General features: G+C 41.9%; 1 protein-coding gene across 6 annotated transcripts in view; it reads right to left on the bottom strand.

Moving 5' to 3' along the window:
* MYL9 (myosin light chain 9) overlaps positions 1–15366 on the bottom strand; it is an 80732-nt gene that overhangs the window by 23118 nt on the left and 42248 nt on the right. For 3 of the 6 annotated variants that reach the window (XM_088480576.1, XM_088480578.1, XM_088480577.1), the window contains exons 2-3: positions 8519–8584; positions 1495–1698 (exon numbers count right to left, since the gene is read on the bottom strand). In XM_088480576.1, the coding sequence (XP_088336702.1) occupies positions 1495–1678 (184 nt within the window). In that variant the 5' untranslated portion in view covers positions 1679–1698; positions 8519–8584. The remainder of the gene's footprint in view (positions 1–1494; positions 1699–8518; positions 8585–15366) is intronic. The other 3 variants (XM_088480575.1, XM_088480580.1, XM_088480579.1) reach the window with 1 other exon arrangement.

Below are 15366 nucleotides of genomic sequence, written 5' to 3'. Positions count from 1 at the left end.
ACATACATACATATACACAGGCTGAATAGGAGACACCCCAGCACCCAGGTGAAATCATTATCACCACCACTTGGTTTAATATATAGATATTAAAGCTCAATACTATTAGTGTATGGTGCAAAGCTTTTAATAATATTCTGATATTACTGGGAAATCTAAACACTTAAAATAGACAATTCCATGTAAGTTGTCCATGTCCGCTTTGGCAGCATTAAGGCTCACACCTACTGATTTTTTTTTAATACGTGCTACATAAATTTTTATCATTTGTAAAATGCATGTAAATGAATATGACATTGTTTATAATATTACTATTCCTGGAGCCTTAACTAGTGGTTACGGCGCCCGATACAGCCCCCGAGTGACATCATTACGGAGAGGGTGGGGCCACAGACACGGCCGTACCGCTCGCACACCCATAGTTACGACACTGACTATTCCTACTAGAGCTTTTACTTACTTTGTGGTAGTATTTTGTGGAGCACTAATAGTTCTATTTTTTGCATTTATTATGCTTACAGATGTGTCCTCATACACTATTGCTGCAGTCACCACAAACAGCTCTGATCGGCGTGACAGATCCCATGTGACTTGTGCGGAGCATCTTTTTCTCCCAAACTTGCGTTTTAATTGTAATCGGATGTGAAAAAAAAGCTTCACAAGACAGCGCTGATTCATTTGTTATGTGACACTTTTATGTCGGTGTGCGAATGAGTTGAAACCTGTATACAAAGTGCTACCATGCTGTGGCTGCAGCATTTTTTCACACCAAGTTCCATTGTGCTTCATATACAGACTCGGTCGCACACAGAAGTATCGCATATCAAATGAATCAGTGCTGTCTAGTGAAGCCATTTGTTGGGAATGGGTATGAAGTCCCGGCAGCTGAATAGTTCATATCCCGACGCCGGAAGCCTAGGAGGGAGAAGTTGCCGACAGGGGAGGTAAGTACCCTAACCCTCTCCCCCCTCTAACCCTCCCTTAGTGGTGCCTAACCCTAACCTCCTCCCGGGGGGGGCAAACTTGGGGTTAGGCACCCCCTCCCCCCCCCGGAGGGTTAGGTTTAGGGTGCAGGAAGGGTGGGGCTAGGGTTAGGCACACCTGGGGATGCCTAACCCCTGCTTACCTTCAATTGGGATGCCGGCTGTCGGGATTTCGTCGTCAGGCTAAAGATAGGTGTCAGGATTTTGACGCCTATCTGTAGTCCAGGGTCGTGATTCGACAGCCAACATCCCCGCCGCCAGTAAATTAACTACATCCCGTTTGTGGCATCCGCTTTAGACTAAGGCATATTTTTGGACAAAAAAAATAAATAAATCAGCACAAATACCGAACCTGATGGCTCACTCATGCTAGTCGTCTCGCACTGCATGGTGTATTGAGCTAGGTGTATGAGGACACATCTGTGGATGCAACAAGGAGCCTACAGTGATCTTGTTATTGAAAATACAAGTGCTACACCAGTGGGTATGAAACCTTAAACTATCTACATACCCATAGAGGCAAGCATGTCATGCAGATCCTCCTTATCAATAAAACCATCCCTGTTCTGGTCAATCATGTTGAAAGCCTCCTTAAACTCCTGGATCTGGGACTGGTCAAACATAGCGAAGACATTGGATGTCGCCCTCTGGGGACGCTTCTTGGTGGTCTTAGCCTTGGTCTTCTTGCTGGACATGATGGCGGGAGGAGGGGAGCCTGTGTATGCATCAAACATCAATGTTACAGAAGAAAGTGTCTTACAGTTTAGAATATTAAGCCATTAGTGTAATCACAACTTGCCCTTTGTATTGATGCAACAAAACCTCTCCTCTTTCTGAGCTGTGTTAGCACCTTCTATATCTCATAAGTCTAGGGCATATTATATTGAGATTCTCCTTTCACACTATAATGGGAAGTGTAGCATAACTTGCAGATGCCACCATTACTTAACTAAAGTGGTTTTAGTCGAGAGCTCATATCTGCTGGCAATTACTACACGTGTTTTGCTATCATTTATTACACGTAAAGTGGTATGACGGAAGCCATTGTTCTGGAGTATTTAATGGTGTTAAAAAATAAAATCTCAGATTCTATTAAGTAAAGTTTCTTCTGGCACTGAAATATACTAATGAAACGCTGTAAGCAAATATTAAGGTGCTAAAGACATCTGTGCCTACAAGGGCACAAACATGCTACAGACATAGCTATGCATAACTCTTGCACGATGTTTTATCAAATTATTGTGTGCTAATGTTGTACTAGGAGTATTTTGGCAAATAGGTCCAGTTACAGGGGCCCAAGTTATACACAGTTATATATTGTATAGAGCACACATATTAAATTGCTACTTTCCTATATATTTGGTGACTTCAAAATGTATACGATTCAAATATAGGAAAGACATTTGTAAATAATTTTATATTGATAATCTAAAATGTAAGCTAATAGTGCAATTTTTACAGAAAAACTGTAAACTAGGAGTTAGATAAATTAGGGCACAGATAGGGGCGTGGAGTGAGTACAAAGTGCCTGGGCATCTCAGGGGGCCCAATGTTGTTGGGGTGGAGATGAAACCACACCCCAAGATGGCACAGCCTGACCCCGTCAGTGCGCATAGCTTCTTTAAAAGTTTGCAAAATAGGACATGGCTCTATTTGAACATGCCTCTCTCACAGTATTTGGGACCGACCAAGCTCTCCGCAGCTCTGCAAATTAATATTCTATCAAACAAGCAAATTCACATTCACAAATCTACATTTATTTTTATTTTATTTTTTCACAGAACTTCCTTTGTAAAAAAAAAATGTTTGTGTGCATGTTTTGTTTGCAACCTAATCATATTACATTTGTGATGGTTCACAGGGCATAGAGCAACATTTATAACCATTTTGGTTATTTCTTGGATAAACTATCACTACAAGGAACAATCATTTTGGACAGTAAATGTTTACAAATTACAAGGGAATGGATGCAATGTACAAAGGAGCAGATTCATAGGTGGACACTAAATAGATTTGGACGCAATTGACCAATATTATTAGATCTGCGCATGACCCGCACTGTGTATGTGCAGACCAGGTCCTGCATCATCGGGCACAGTGCGGCTGTAGACGATGGTTGATTGACAGTCTGCAGCCATTTGGTAGTGCGTAGGGGTACACGTTTAAGAAAACTGTTGTGTGTCCCTCGTTTTTAAGGAGTACCAAACCAGCAACTGCGTCTTCTGACAAAATATTCGCTGGCCTCGGCAGCATAGACGTGGTGGACATTCTGAATAACAGGGTTACTCAGATGTCCAATGGTCCACACTTTGGCGATGATGATGCTGCGTCTTCGGAAGCATGCAGCGGATCTGAGAAGTTTGGGCGTCTCATTACTAGAGACGGCACCTCCAGCATTTGCATATCTTCTCACACCCGCTGCTATGGAAGACACAGCACCAACACCTCTGGCTTCCACCTCTGAATCAGGTCCATAGTCTGTATATAAAAGTAGACCGATAAGAAAATGTTTGCTAGTATGTGCCGGTGCATTGAATTGTGCAGGGAACTCAACCAAGTTTTTTCTGTTGGAAAAAAACAAACAAATGAAACTTAAAATGCAGCAATTACAGCAACATAATTAATGGAATGCTGAGGATTATAAATACAGTACACAATAATACAGAAGAGTGAGTCTTTTTAGATAGTGACCCTTCTTACATGCATAGAATAATACAGCGGTTAATAAAAGGAACTTAACAAGAAAGTTGTTCTGCCACCCATAAAAAGTTCACTCTGCAGCATAACAAAACAGCTTGTTTTCCTTGTGTGCGGTTCAAAGTCCGATTTCCTCTTTGAGGCTTGGTGGTAGACACATCAAAAGGTAGCTAAATAGCCACTTGCTAATTACAACAACAAATCTGCTGGGAGTGTGAAGGAAAGTATTTTGGCTCTGGCCAGTTAAGATTACATTCCCACTGGACTAATGCTGGGTACACACTGAGCCATGTGTACAGGCCGACATATCGGATCCTGGGTACACATCAGAACGATGTAATGGACAATACAATCACTTGTTATGCCCTTCACTGCATGGCGCCGCATGCTATATCGTATATTGATGTGCAGCACATAAAACCTGACGATGTCGCATGCGACCGCGGGAGTGCGCAAATCGTGCATATACACTGCACGATTAATCACTCCAGTGTGTGCCGTTTAAGAAAATAGTTATAAATTAAATATCACTTTAAAACCAGTAAATTTAAGTATTCATAGTACTTAAGATTCTTCCAACCACAAGCACCAGGCAAAAAAAATCAAATTTGGTCATACATGAAGAAGTTAAACTCTCCGAGATGCTGGGTTGCCCCCAGGCTCTCTATTCATCCACTGCTTACCCTCTGCAGTGTGCGCTCTCCTCAACTGCCCCCCCCCCTCCGTTCCCCAGGTAGAAAATCTTCTCCAACTCTACTGCGGACATGTATTTCATTCCATCACTACCAAATATGGATATTCTGGTTTTGCACTCCACATGACACTGTTCCATTGTTCCTCTGACCAGTTAATATGCTTTTTAGTCCATTCTAATCTTTTCTGTCTTTGTCTGAGAGATAAAAGCTGCTTTTTCCTTGGAATTCTGGCTCTTAATCTAAGGTATTGAAGTCTGCGTTGAACAGTCCTGGCACTGATGTTTACACCACAATCAGGTAAATCATTGTGAATTTCCTGAGATGATTTTCTTCTGTCACTCAAACACAGTTTTTTCATATTTCCATCACAGCATGGTGTTGTGGGTCTTCTCTTACCTTTACCAGTTTGGTTTTGAATCAACTGAGTCTGTTGATACTTATTCCAGTTTCAAAATGCCTCCTTTGCTTACCTTCATGTAAAACAATTATTTTGTATCTCTTTCTAGGTTACTAGTCAACTGTTTTTACTTTGCCTGTCATCCTACATAAGTTACACAGCTTACTTCAAGAAAGTAAAGTAAAAAAAAAAAAAAAAACAGCGACCAACTTATGATAATCAAACAACTAAATAAGATGTTTTACTATCAATTCTGGTAGGGATCACATTTGTTGCTATCTTTATTTAGCCAAGATAATTCTTTGTGGTGAACTGCATTATATTATGTAAAAACGTATCTTTGCAGTGATCTATACCTTCATATGATTTTCTTTAAAAATGCAGTTACACACAGGGCTCGAAGTGAGCCAGTATACAGCGGTATGCCATACAGCTACTTTAACCCGCAACGCCCCCCCACCCAGTCGCTGGTGGCGCTGGGGTCAAAAAGAGAAGCTGTAGTATTATGTGGAGATGTGTCTCGCTGGGGACACATCTGAGCAGCGCTGGCTTTGTTGCCGATCATCGGGTGACTGGTCCCGGCGAGTTGAAAGCTAGGAGAGATGCGGCGGCAGTACACACCCCTGGCGCCAGTTGTGAACCACAGACCGGTAGCCAAAGTAAAAAAAATCTTTGGTGGTGGCCTTTTACATTTTGGCGCCGACCGCTAGCCAATCACGGCTTATGAACCGGCAGCCAATCAGAAGCAACCATGCGACTGCATCTGATTGGCTGCTAGTCCATGCCGTGATTGGTTCACAGCCAGCTCCAACCAAGTCCAAATGGCCACAGCATCTGCCCCGGCGCTCCCTCCCAGCGCTGCAGCTAATCACAGCAGAATCCCTCCATGATGCTGAGCAGCCCGTGAGAGCCCACTGCCAGCCAGGGGACAGGGAAGAGGAGAAGCCAGACTCTGCCTGCGCCGTCTTTGGACATGGAATTAGAGGTACAGGGGGGGGTGAGAGGAGGAAGTAGGTAGTGTGAGGTGCAGGGGTGTGGGAGAGGGTAGTAGGCAGTGAGAGGTTCAGAAGTTGAGATAGCAGCAGAGGCTGAATCGTATTATCAAAATCCCTAAAGCTTGGGGTGGTGGGTTAAACTAAAATTTCCATACCCCCACTTCAAAATTCCCACTGCAAGCACTGGTTATACTCTATTAAACCCTGAAAACATATTTTCCAAAAGGTTTCCACAAGTTTGCCCACTAGTGTACTCTAGTCATTTTTGGCCTGCACACTGCATGCACCGAGTGTCAAGCGTCTAGTTATTCCTTTGTTGCTCCTCTTCCTGATGTCACATTGAGATAATACATAGCTCAGTTTCTTTCTAGGTGACTAAGCTATACAATATTGAAAAAACAATCCAAATTTATCCCATAGTTTTGGCGTGATGCCGGAATGGACGGACCAACAAAAATTTCATATATATTTTTTTTTATCTCTATAGCTCATACACAGTCTCAAGGAGTACCTTTCTCCAAATCTCTTTACAGAAACAACCATTACAACTTTATTATGGAGTATAGATGTTTACCTACATCCTCACAGTGGTTTGTACAGATAAAACACTGATTCACATGACTGAGTAAAAAATAAATACATTTTTAGACCAAATTAGATTATAATTAGAGATGTGCGGTTCAGTTTTACTCGTATATGTTCGGATCTAAAAAAAACGCCATCATATCAGGCTGTCACATGTTTTGGATAGCCAATAAGATAAATCCGAACTAATCTGAACTTGCGGTAATGTGGCGAAAAGAACCAAGTAAATCCGAACCCGCACATCTCTAATTATAAGCTATTGTGTGTAGGACCATCACTTTATTTAATTCAAGTTATGTTCCTCTATTGTAACCAGTCTGTTATTTTCCACTGTACAGCACTGTAAAAAATGTTGGTGCGTTATAAATAAAATAAGATCTGTAGCATTTTTGCAAACCTATACAAAACTTTGTTCATAAACTGTAAACCACATAGCACCACTTGCAGTCTATTCACTGTACTGCAGCCAACGAAATAGTAAAAAAAATTAAAATAAAAGGCTGGCTACCAAGGCATTTTAATGGGAGTACCTTTATTTAAACAAAAATATGAATGAAGCTTAAATGATAATAATTTCATTGGTAAATTAATGATTTTCTTTCACAAATAATAGATCATGTCCACAAGCTCTCAAATTTGAGGCCTTCAGGCATGATGTAACCCTATTTTGTATCCTTGAATAATAGTGTCCACTGAAGGGGATATACCAATTCAGATGTTCCTGTCAAAACCTCAGCACCCAGTTTCTGCCAAATAATATACAGGTTTCTTTAATAAAACTGTCTCCACCATGTGAGGGGCATATTCAACTCCAATCGAAAAGTCCCGTACTTTTCGCATGCAGGACTTTTCGCTGACTTCGCTTATTTCCAAATGCGGAAAAGTATCGCGCATGTGCCCGCTTTTCACCGTATTCAATTAAAAATAGTCGAAAACGGGAGCCGGCAAAACTGTAACATGCGAAAAGTACTGTCAGATTTGGAAAAATCAGCCTGACACCCCCTAAAAGATGCACTGACATTGGGGATCACTAGATACCCCAGAATAGCCCTGCTGAAAGTATTTGGGGTACTTAAATGCACCAATAGCTGCTAATTAGCGTCTTTGCAGAAGTGGTGAAAAATAGCATTTAGCAGTTTTTTTGGCTCAAAATAAATAGTCCCAGCAAATTTGGCATACCTGAAAATGGGTGGTAAAGTGAAGTTTTAAAAATCGTTAAAAATCCACCTGCTGCAAGCACCTGCAAACTTAAAAACACATTGGGCATACTTGGGAACCCCCCTGGAGTCTATTTCGCTAGTTTTTAAGTTTGTCCCCCAACTTTGGACTTTTTCGCCCCCAAAACTAAAAGTACTTTATTGATCTAAATACTTTAAAACTTTTTTTTAACGCAGTTTATCTTTGGGGGCCTATCCCAAGGGTGCAGGGGGCTCCCGCAGCTTGGCACCCCAAAACCCCAATTCTGCACTCTTTTCCGACACCTATACATAGGCGTAACTTTTCACAGGCTCCATTGCATTGAGTTTCCGTAACGGCGAAAAGTATTTGGAATTGAATATGGAGGAAACTTTTTGCATGGCGAAATGACGTCACTGTCGATACTTTTCCGCAGAAACAGACTTATTGCGGCTAATTGAATACGGCCCTTAATTGCAAATAGGAGGGGGGCTTTAATTAGAATGGAGTCAGAAACTCCTCATTAATATATAGAGGTGAGGGAGCTCCATGTACAGCAACAGCCTTTGTTAATCCAACATGTTTATAAAGGGAGAGTATACCACAATCATACTTTCTATTTCCAATAACTGGAGCCATTTAGAAAACTCTAAATGAATTGGTTTGCAAAATAACAAAAGTAGGAGTTAAGACAGCAATTTAAACTCTCTTTAAAAGGAAATGTGCTTAAGTTCTTAGTATAGATAATCATGATATTTTTACAATTTGGGGTTTATTATCTTATAAGAGGCAGCTTAGTGTATGTGAAACAGTTAGGTACATATTTATGGTGCGGTTTTGCATCTTCAGCAGTTTTTACTAAAAGGGGCAATATTAATTAATTTTTTATTATTGTTTTATTATGGGAGAAACTTTACTATACAATGTGGGCATCTGTTATATAGCCATAAAATAAAAACATTCATTATAAATAGGATTGTGATCACTCACCTTCTGATTGACCAGATAGATGTGGCCGTTTTAGTCAAAAGACCCAGGAAAAAATCCACCACAAAACTGCAGGAAAACATATGGAAATCAACAGCAGTTTACAAAACCCCAGAAGAGTAAATTCAGTGGTTTGGTGCTTCAATTTGCCAGTGATGTCCCCCAGCAAACCCACTGCTTATAAAATGTACCCCTAGATGTCCATAGGTCAGCTAGGTGTGGGGGATTATAGGCATCAGAATTTTTCCCCTAAATGTAGATTTTCCAGAGAAGGACATATAAAGCTTGATATGTAGGGCAGGATGTACTAAACAGCTGAAATGCGGTCAAAACTCAGGAAAACCCCCATTTTCTGAGTTTTGGACACATTTCCATACGTACCAAGCTCCGTAATGCAATACAATCCGGAGCTTGGACCCGGTGGGTAATGCCATCTTTACCCAATAGAAGCCTATGTGCTTCTTTTTACACTTCCCTCTGAGAGGGAGCCAAATCTGATCCTTTCCAGCACCCCCATGGTGCACGCAGAAGGAAGCCAGAGGGACTTCTATCCCAAAGGACAGCTATTATGAGGAGAGCTGTCCTTTGCGATTTTAATCGCATTTTTATGTACCCGATAAATGGCGTAAAGTACCACATCGCGGATGCGATGCATAGTACATCCTGCCCATAGGGCTTTATTTCCGAAGCAACAGCTTTCAAAGGCTGTCACTTCCCAGCGGGTTGGAGGTGAAATTTGCTAGAAGTTGCATGCCGGGCTTTACACGGACTGCGAGTGCAGTATTAAATATTCACCTTCAACCCGCCGCTTTGTAAATAAAGTCCATAGTATGTATTTATTTAGGATTATGCATATTTATTGACTATTTGGGATGATAGGCTAAATTGGAATGCCACATATGCTTGCCCCTGATTTGCCAAATGTAAATGCACCAGTGAGGCAAGTAGTACATCATTGCTAACTGTTTCAATGGAAAGTCCCAGGATATACAGATTTGTCTATTTCCAATTTTGACTTACTGCTCAGTACAATTTCTCTTATCCTGTACAATGAACTGCAATACTCACATTTTATACTTATTCTCTGCCCTTCATTATTTAAAGACATTCTCCCAGTTAAGACTTAAAGTTAAACTGAGCTGAACCTTCCTCTAAATTATTATCATCATCCATTATTTATATGGCGCCACAAGGGTTCCGCAGTGCCTTACAAAGTACAGAAACAAATGAGCAAACTCGTAAAACAGCGACTTACAGTACAAGACAATACAGAATAAGAACATGGTTTATAAACATTGCTGCAGCGATCATAACACTCAAAAAAGCAGTAGGGAGTCAGCTACCTAGGGGTAAATTTACTAAAGTGAGCGTTTTTAGAAGAGAGTTTTAAGTCATGTTGCCCATAGCAACCAGATTCTAGCTATTATGTTGTAGAAGGTGCAAGTTAAATGTTAAGTAGAATCTGATTGGCTTTTAAACTCTCTTCTAAAAACTCTCACTTTAGTAAATTTACCCCCAAGTGTTAAGTGCCCTTGTGGAGAGTTTTGAGTAGATGATCATATGAGTGAGGGAAGGAAAAGCATATAAGGGAAGAGGACCTTGCTTGTGAGAGCTTACTTTCTATAGGGGGGCGAGGAGACAGACCGGGGTGACACAGATAGGGTAGACAGTGAAGAAGAAGCATGTAGGCAGCAGGTTAGGATGAGAGGAAGGCTTTGAAGTAGTGGGTCTTGAGAACCCGTTTGAAGATTTGTAGAGAGGTGGAGAGTCAGATAGGGAGAAGGAGAGAGCTCCAGAGGTAGGGAGCAGCATAGGGAACTGCATGCTGGAACAGTTTTTCCCAGGGCACCTCCAATTTTTTTAAATAGCCATTGGCTTCGTCAGAGCCGGATTAACAGGGGGGGGGGATGGGCGCGACATTAGCGGTCGTCCCTGGGCCCTCACACCCACCGGGGTTAAAGTGGACCAGAACGGGAGACTGAACCAGTTCTGCCTCCGCCGGCCCGCCTAACAATGGCGCAGCAGGGAGACTCTATTTACCGGGCGCCCGATGAAATTTTGTTACCAGCGGGCGCCCGGCTCCCTATACAGAGCGGCAGCTGGAGGCTGGAGCTCACTCCTGCACAATGGGAGAGACATTATGACATCTCTCCCATAGTTCAGAGGAGCAGCCAGCAGACCGGACAGCAGTAGACGCGGGAGCGGGGCTTAAGGTATTAGGTTTTTTTGTGCGCGCAAGCGGCTTCATTATAGGGGGGTACTACTACTGGGGGCATTTATACAGGTGGCACTTCTACAGGTGGCACTACTACAGGGGGCATTGCATAGGGGGCACTATTCCTGGGGGCACTGCATAAAGGGCAGCACTACTGTGGGCTCTGCAAAAGGGGCACTACCACTGTGGGCACTGTCACTACCACTACTGGTGGCATTGCATAAGGGGCATTACCACTACTGTAGGAATTGCATAAGGGGCACTACTACTGTGGGCATTGCTTAAAAGGCACTACTACTGTGGGCATTGCGTAAAAAGGCACTGCTACTGTGGGCATTAGGTGTATTAGGGACACCACTACTGTGGTCATTGTATATAAGGGGCACTACCAGGGGCGTATCTATAATGGGTGCAGGGTTTGCGGGAAACACGTGCCTCTGGGTACAGGGGGGCCCCGCACCGCACACCCTGCACCCATAATACTTACCTCTCCGGAGTCCCACGTCGGGGCGGGCGTCCGACGCTGTAAAACAACTGGAGAATGGCTGCGGCGGCCATTTTCCCGGTTACCTGTGCATACACTATAGACTCTGGACACACTAGTGCCCAGAGTCTATAACTCCGGCGCTGGCCACGCACAGCTCAGTGCGCTGGTCGGCCGCCGGGCGGAGAGGAGGGGGCCCGTGTCGGAGACTGCACACGGGCCCTCTCCTCTCTAGAAATGCCCCTGGGCATTGTGTATAAGGGGCACTACTGTGTGTCATAACATGAATAAGGGGCACTAGTACTATGTGGTGTAAAGTGAATCGGGCACTATTTGCGGTGTAATGTGGATACGATTGTGCAACTGGTGAGTAATATTTCATGTGGGTGCCCATATGTTTTTTTTTGTTGTGTGTGCTTGAAGTTTGATTCTTTGTGAGACAGTGCTAAAGGGGTTATGTCACTTGCTAAATGTCCTCGTTTCAGTATTTAACGAACAGCGCTAAGCTTAGCTTATCGCTGTTTGTCAATGTACTGCTTACGAGCAATACGGTCCCCATTGCGCATACCCCCATTTCATCCATATCTAATAGGGGCCCCTACAGACCTTAATCCGGCCCTGGGCTTAGTCAGCTGGATAAAAGTGTTAATCAACTGAATATGTCTGGCAGTCTCGAATTGTGACTTTGCCTTGGTCTGCACAGTTAGACATTCATACCTTGAGCACGCATATTTATAGGGGAGCTTCAATTCCAGATATAGTGCCTCTAGAACGGTTTGAGGTGTATACTATGCAAACATCCATAGAGGTGCACAGGAAAACCAGCAAAGATCCGGATCACAGAGACTGCACTTGCTCTTGTCAGATGCCAGGAGTTGGGATGGTTTTCTAATGGACAAGTGATCAATTTCCTAAAGAGTGTAGTCCCTTATTTTGTAACAAAACTCAAAGAGGTGTATTTACTAAAGTGCGGGTTTTTAGAAGTGGAGTTGTTGCCCACAGCAACCAATCCGATTCTCTTATCATTTATCTAGCATTTTCTAGAAGATAATGGCTAGAACCTGATTGGTTGTTATCGGCAAAAACTCCACTTCTAAAAACCTGCACTTTAGTAAATATACTCCAAATTGTTACTGTGTAGTTGTATATAGTCTGACATTGACTTTTAAGTTTAATATACTTGTGAGTTTGAGGGCTGTGTATTTTTGTTTTTACATTAAACTCAGTCAGTATACACAATCTTTAGTGCATTTATTTAAACACGTTTTCCTTATGCAATGCTAGGAGGTATGAGCATATACACATATGTAAAAATGGTTTATGTTTTAAAATCTGAGCCTGCTCTCTAGCTCTATGTAGACCATAGCAACCAATCAGCTATTTTCTTTATTCAAAGCTAAGAGTCACTTTCCCTTATTTGGCCTTGCTAGAAGGTCTGAACCTCTCCGTTGTAAAAACTGTACATTTGTTAACTGTATAATGCGTCATTATTTTTTTTTAGAACCAAGATGCAGTTGCTGATGCTGATCATAATACAAGGTAGCTGTGGGAGTCAGTGAAACAGCAGGTGATAAAAAGATACAGAAGGAGACAAAATAAACAATAGTTGGCAATATTTTTGAATCATTTCAGGGACCCAGCTGCTGAGCAGGTGCATGTAAGCTCATCATGCTGCAGTCTCAGAGGATCCTGGTGCACTACGGTCCACAGCATGTCAGCTCTACATAACTGGGTTGAGGTACAACATGTTGTGATTTAGATACTCCTGTTTGATAAATATATAAAGAAGCTCATAGTAGAATAGGCAGTGATAGTTGCATTTAATCCTATATTAAGAGGGATTTCACTGTGCGGGTAAATTGCACTGTGTAGATCAATACTGAAAGGGATATTTCTCAGAGCACAAGATTCTGGAAATCAGAATTACTCAAATCTCACCTTTAATGCAGTCATTGTATATTTAATGATTTTTTGGGTCCCTTTTAGAGCTATTCAATTGTTTCTCTGATCAGGTGCGAGTGCCACGGGTGCCCATTTTTTCTGCTCGCACCCTCCTGAGGTGGTCAGCAGAAATGTGCTAAAAGTCATGGTTTCAGCAGTGCACCCAATAGTTTACATGGGTTTAGCCACTTTACTAGGCTAAACCCAGTGCATTTGGCCGCGGCAAGCACGATGAGTAACGGGCACCTACGGCACTCGCGCCCCCCCCCGGCCCCAGAACAATTGAATAGCTCCTTTACACACCCATTACTTGGATCCACAAACAAACAATTGACTTCCCCCCTCAATGTACAAGACATGTATGATGCCACTGACTCATTTGTTGTTAAAGAGACTCTAACAGAACTTCATTCACAATCCAGTTTTGTAATCACTGTTGGCAGTTGTTAATATACTGATCCCAGTAGTCTATCTTTTGGGGGGCAGATTGCTCCTTTTATCATTAATGGGGACAATATAAGCATACAAAAGGTGGTTTAGTTACACATTTGCAAATAGAGAAATCGGGATGCATCAAGCATCACATTTTGGATGCAATGCATCCCACCAATCATCGCATGCATACAGTCATTTATGATGCATGATGATTTGGCTATTGGATCCCTCTCGGGGAAGTCTCCCAAAAGGAAGCCAATAGGCTTCTATTGCTTATCGGGTCCAAGCTCTGGAAAGCGAAGATTTCTGGAGCTTGGTGCATTTGAAGAATGTGGTCAAAACCCCGAAAACAAAATTTTTGGAGGTTTGACCGCATTTTCAGTGTTGATGCATCCCATCCAGTGGGAGAGGTGTCAAGTCTTGGAGAGAGATAAAGTGTAGAAGTTGAACATAGCAACCAATCAGCTTCTAACGGTCATTTTATTGACTGCGCTAGAGAAATGTTAGCTACAAGCTGATTGATTGCTCCACTTTATCTTTCTAAAGGTTTGATACATCTCCCGGCATCCAAAGTCCCCATCTGAATCCTGAATTTCTCATCACTTCACACGCCCTGTAATTTAAAGAGACTTTATGGTATTTGCATAATTTTACAGTAATCAGTTATATTTTGTGTCTGGAAGCCTGGTGATGTGCATGTCTCTGTGTATATGCCTTACTTTGGTCATGGTAAGAAGGTATATTAAGCTTCTGGGAGTTCTTCCCAGCTAGGATGTCTTTTAAGAAGTGCAAATCCCTGGAGTCAGATGTGAGTATAAGCAGGACAACCCATAGCAACCAGTGAGCCTAGCCCTAGTGTAGGTTGCTATGAGTTACAGCCCATTTGTGCATACTGGAGGTGCTAGTTTCTACTTGGACAGACCAGAAGGTAGTGATAAATTGTCAATAAAGTGTAGATTAATTTATTTGCTATGATTTTTGTAATTTTCTAGGTAATAGTCAAAACACAGGTTCCGTGTGTGTAACTGCCTGAAGGGAATGGCTCCTGCCAGGCAGAAGTAGGAACAAGACCTTGTCTAACAGGTCAGTGACTATCATAGTAAGTTGGGGTGTGTAAAGTAACTTTGATCTATAGCATAGCAACCACCACAACCCTGTAACAGGGGCATCTAGTGTATAACACAATGTGTCATGTTCAGGTATGATATGGGATCTATTATTCAGAATGTTTGTGACTCATGGTTTTCTAAAGGCTTATAATATATATATATATATATATATATACATATATATATATATATATATATATATATATATATATATATATATATTATATATACACACACTTTTTTTTTTTTTTTTTTAGCATTGTACCTAAACTATGGCAAATTCTATTTAGAAATCCTCCCATCTTTCCCTACACTGCCCACAGTGATATCCCCATCCTCATTAAACCATTTAGCAGTGCCCCTTATAACTACCACTCAGACATACAAACATCATTACCGAACAGCAACAATGATTCAGTCTTTCTGGACTTTGGCAGTTTCGAATATTGGATCCAACACCTACATGTGAAACTAAGTAATAGCCTAGCACCGCCAGTTCCTGATCAAATAGATTTTTATGATAAATAGACGTGTGTGTTCTTAGTATTGTAGTGATCAACATTTACTTATATAGAGGAAGCATATTCCGTAGCACTTTACAATTGTATGGACAAAGACAGACATACAAAATAAATATATCAGGTGCTGATAATTGAGGGTTATATTA

Source organism: Taudactylus pleione, unplaced genomic scaffold, assembly GCF_031769625.1.
Source record: "Taudactylus pleione unplaced genomic scaffold, aTauple2 ptg000256l, whole genome shotgun sequence".
Classification (NCBI taxonomy): Eukaryota; Metazoa; Chordata; class Amphibia; order Anura; family Myobatrachidae; genus Taudactylus; species Taudactylus pleione.
Note: the sequence above shows the minus strand (reverse complement) of the source record. Positions and strands in the feature narration are given on the sequence as shown.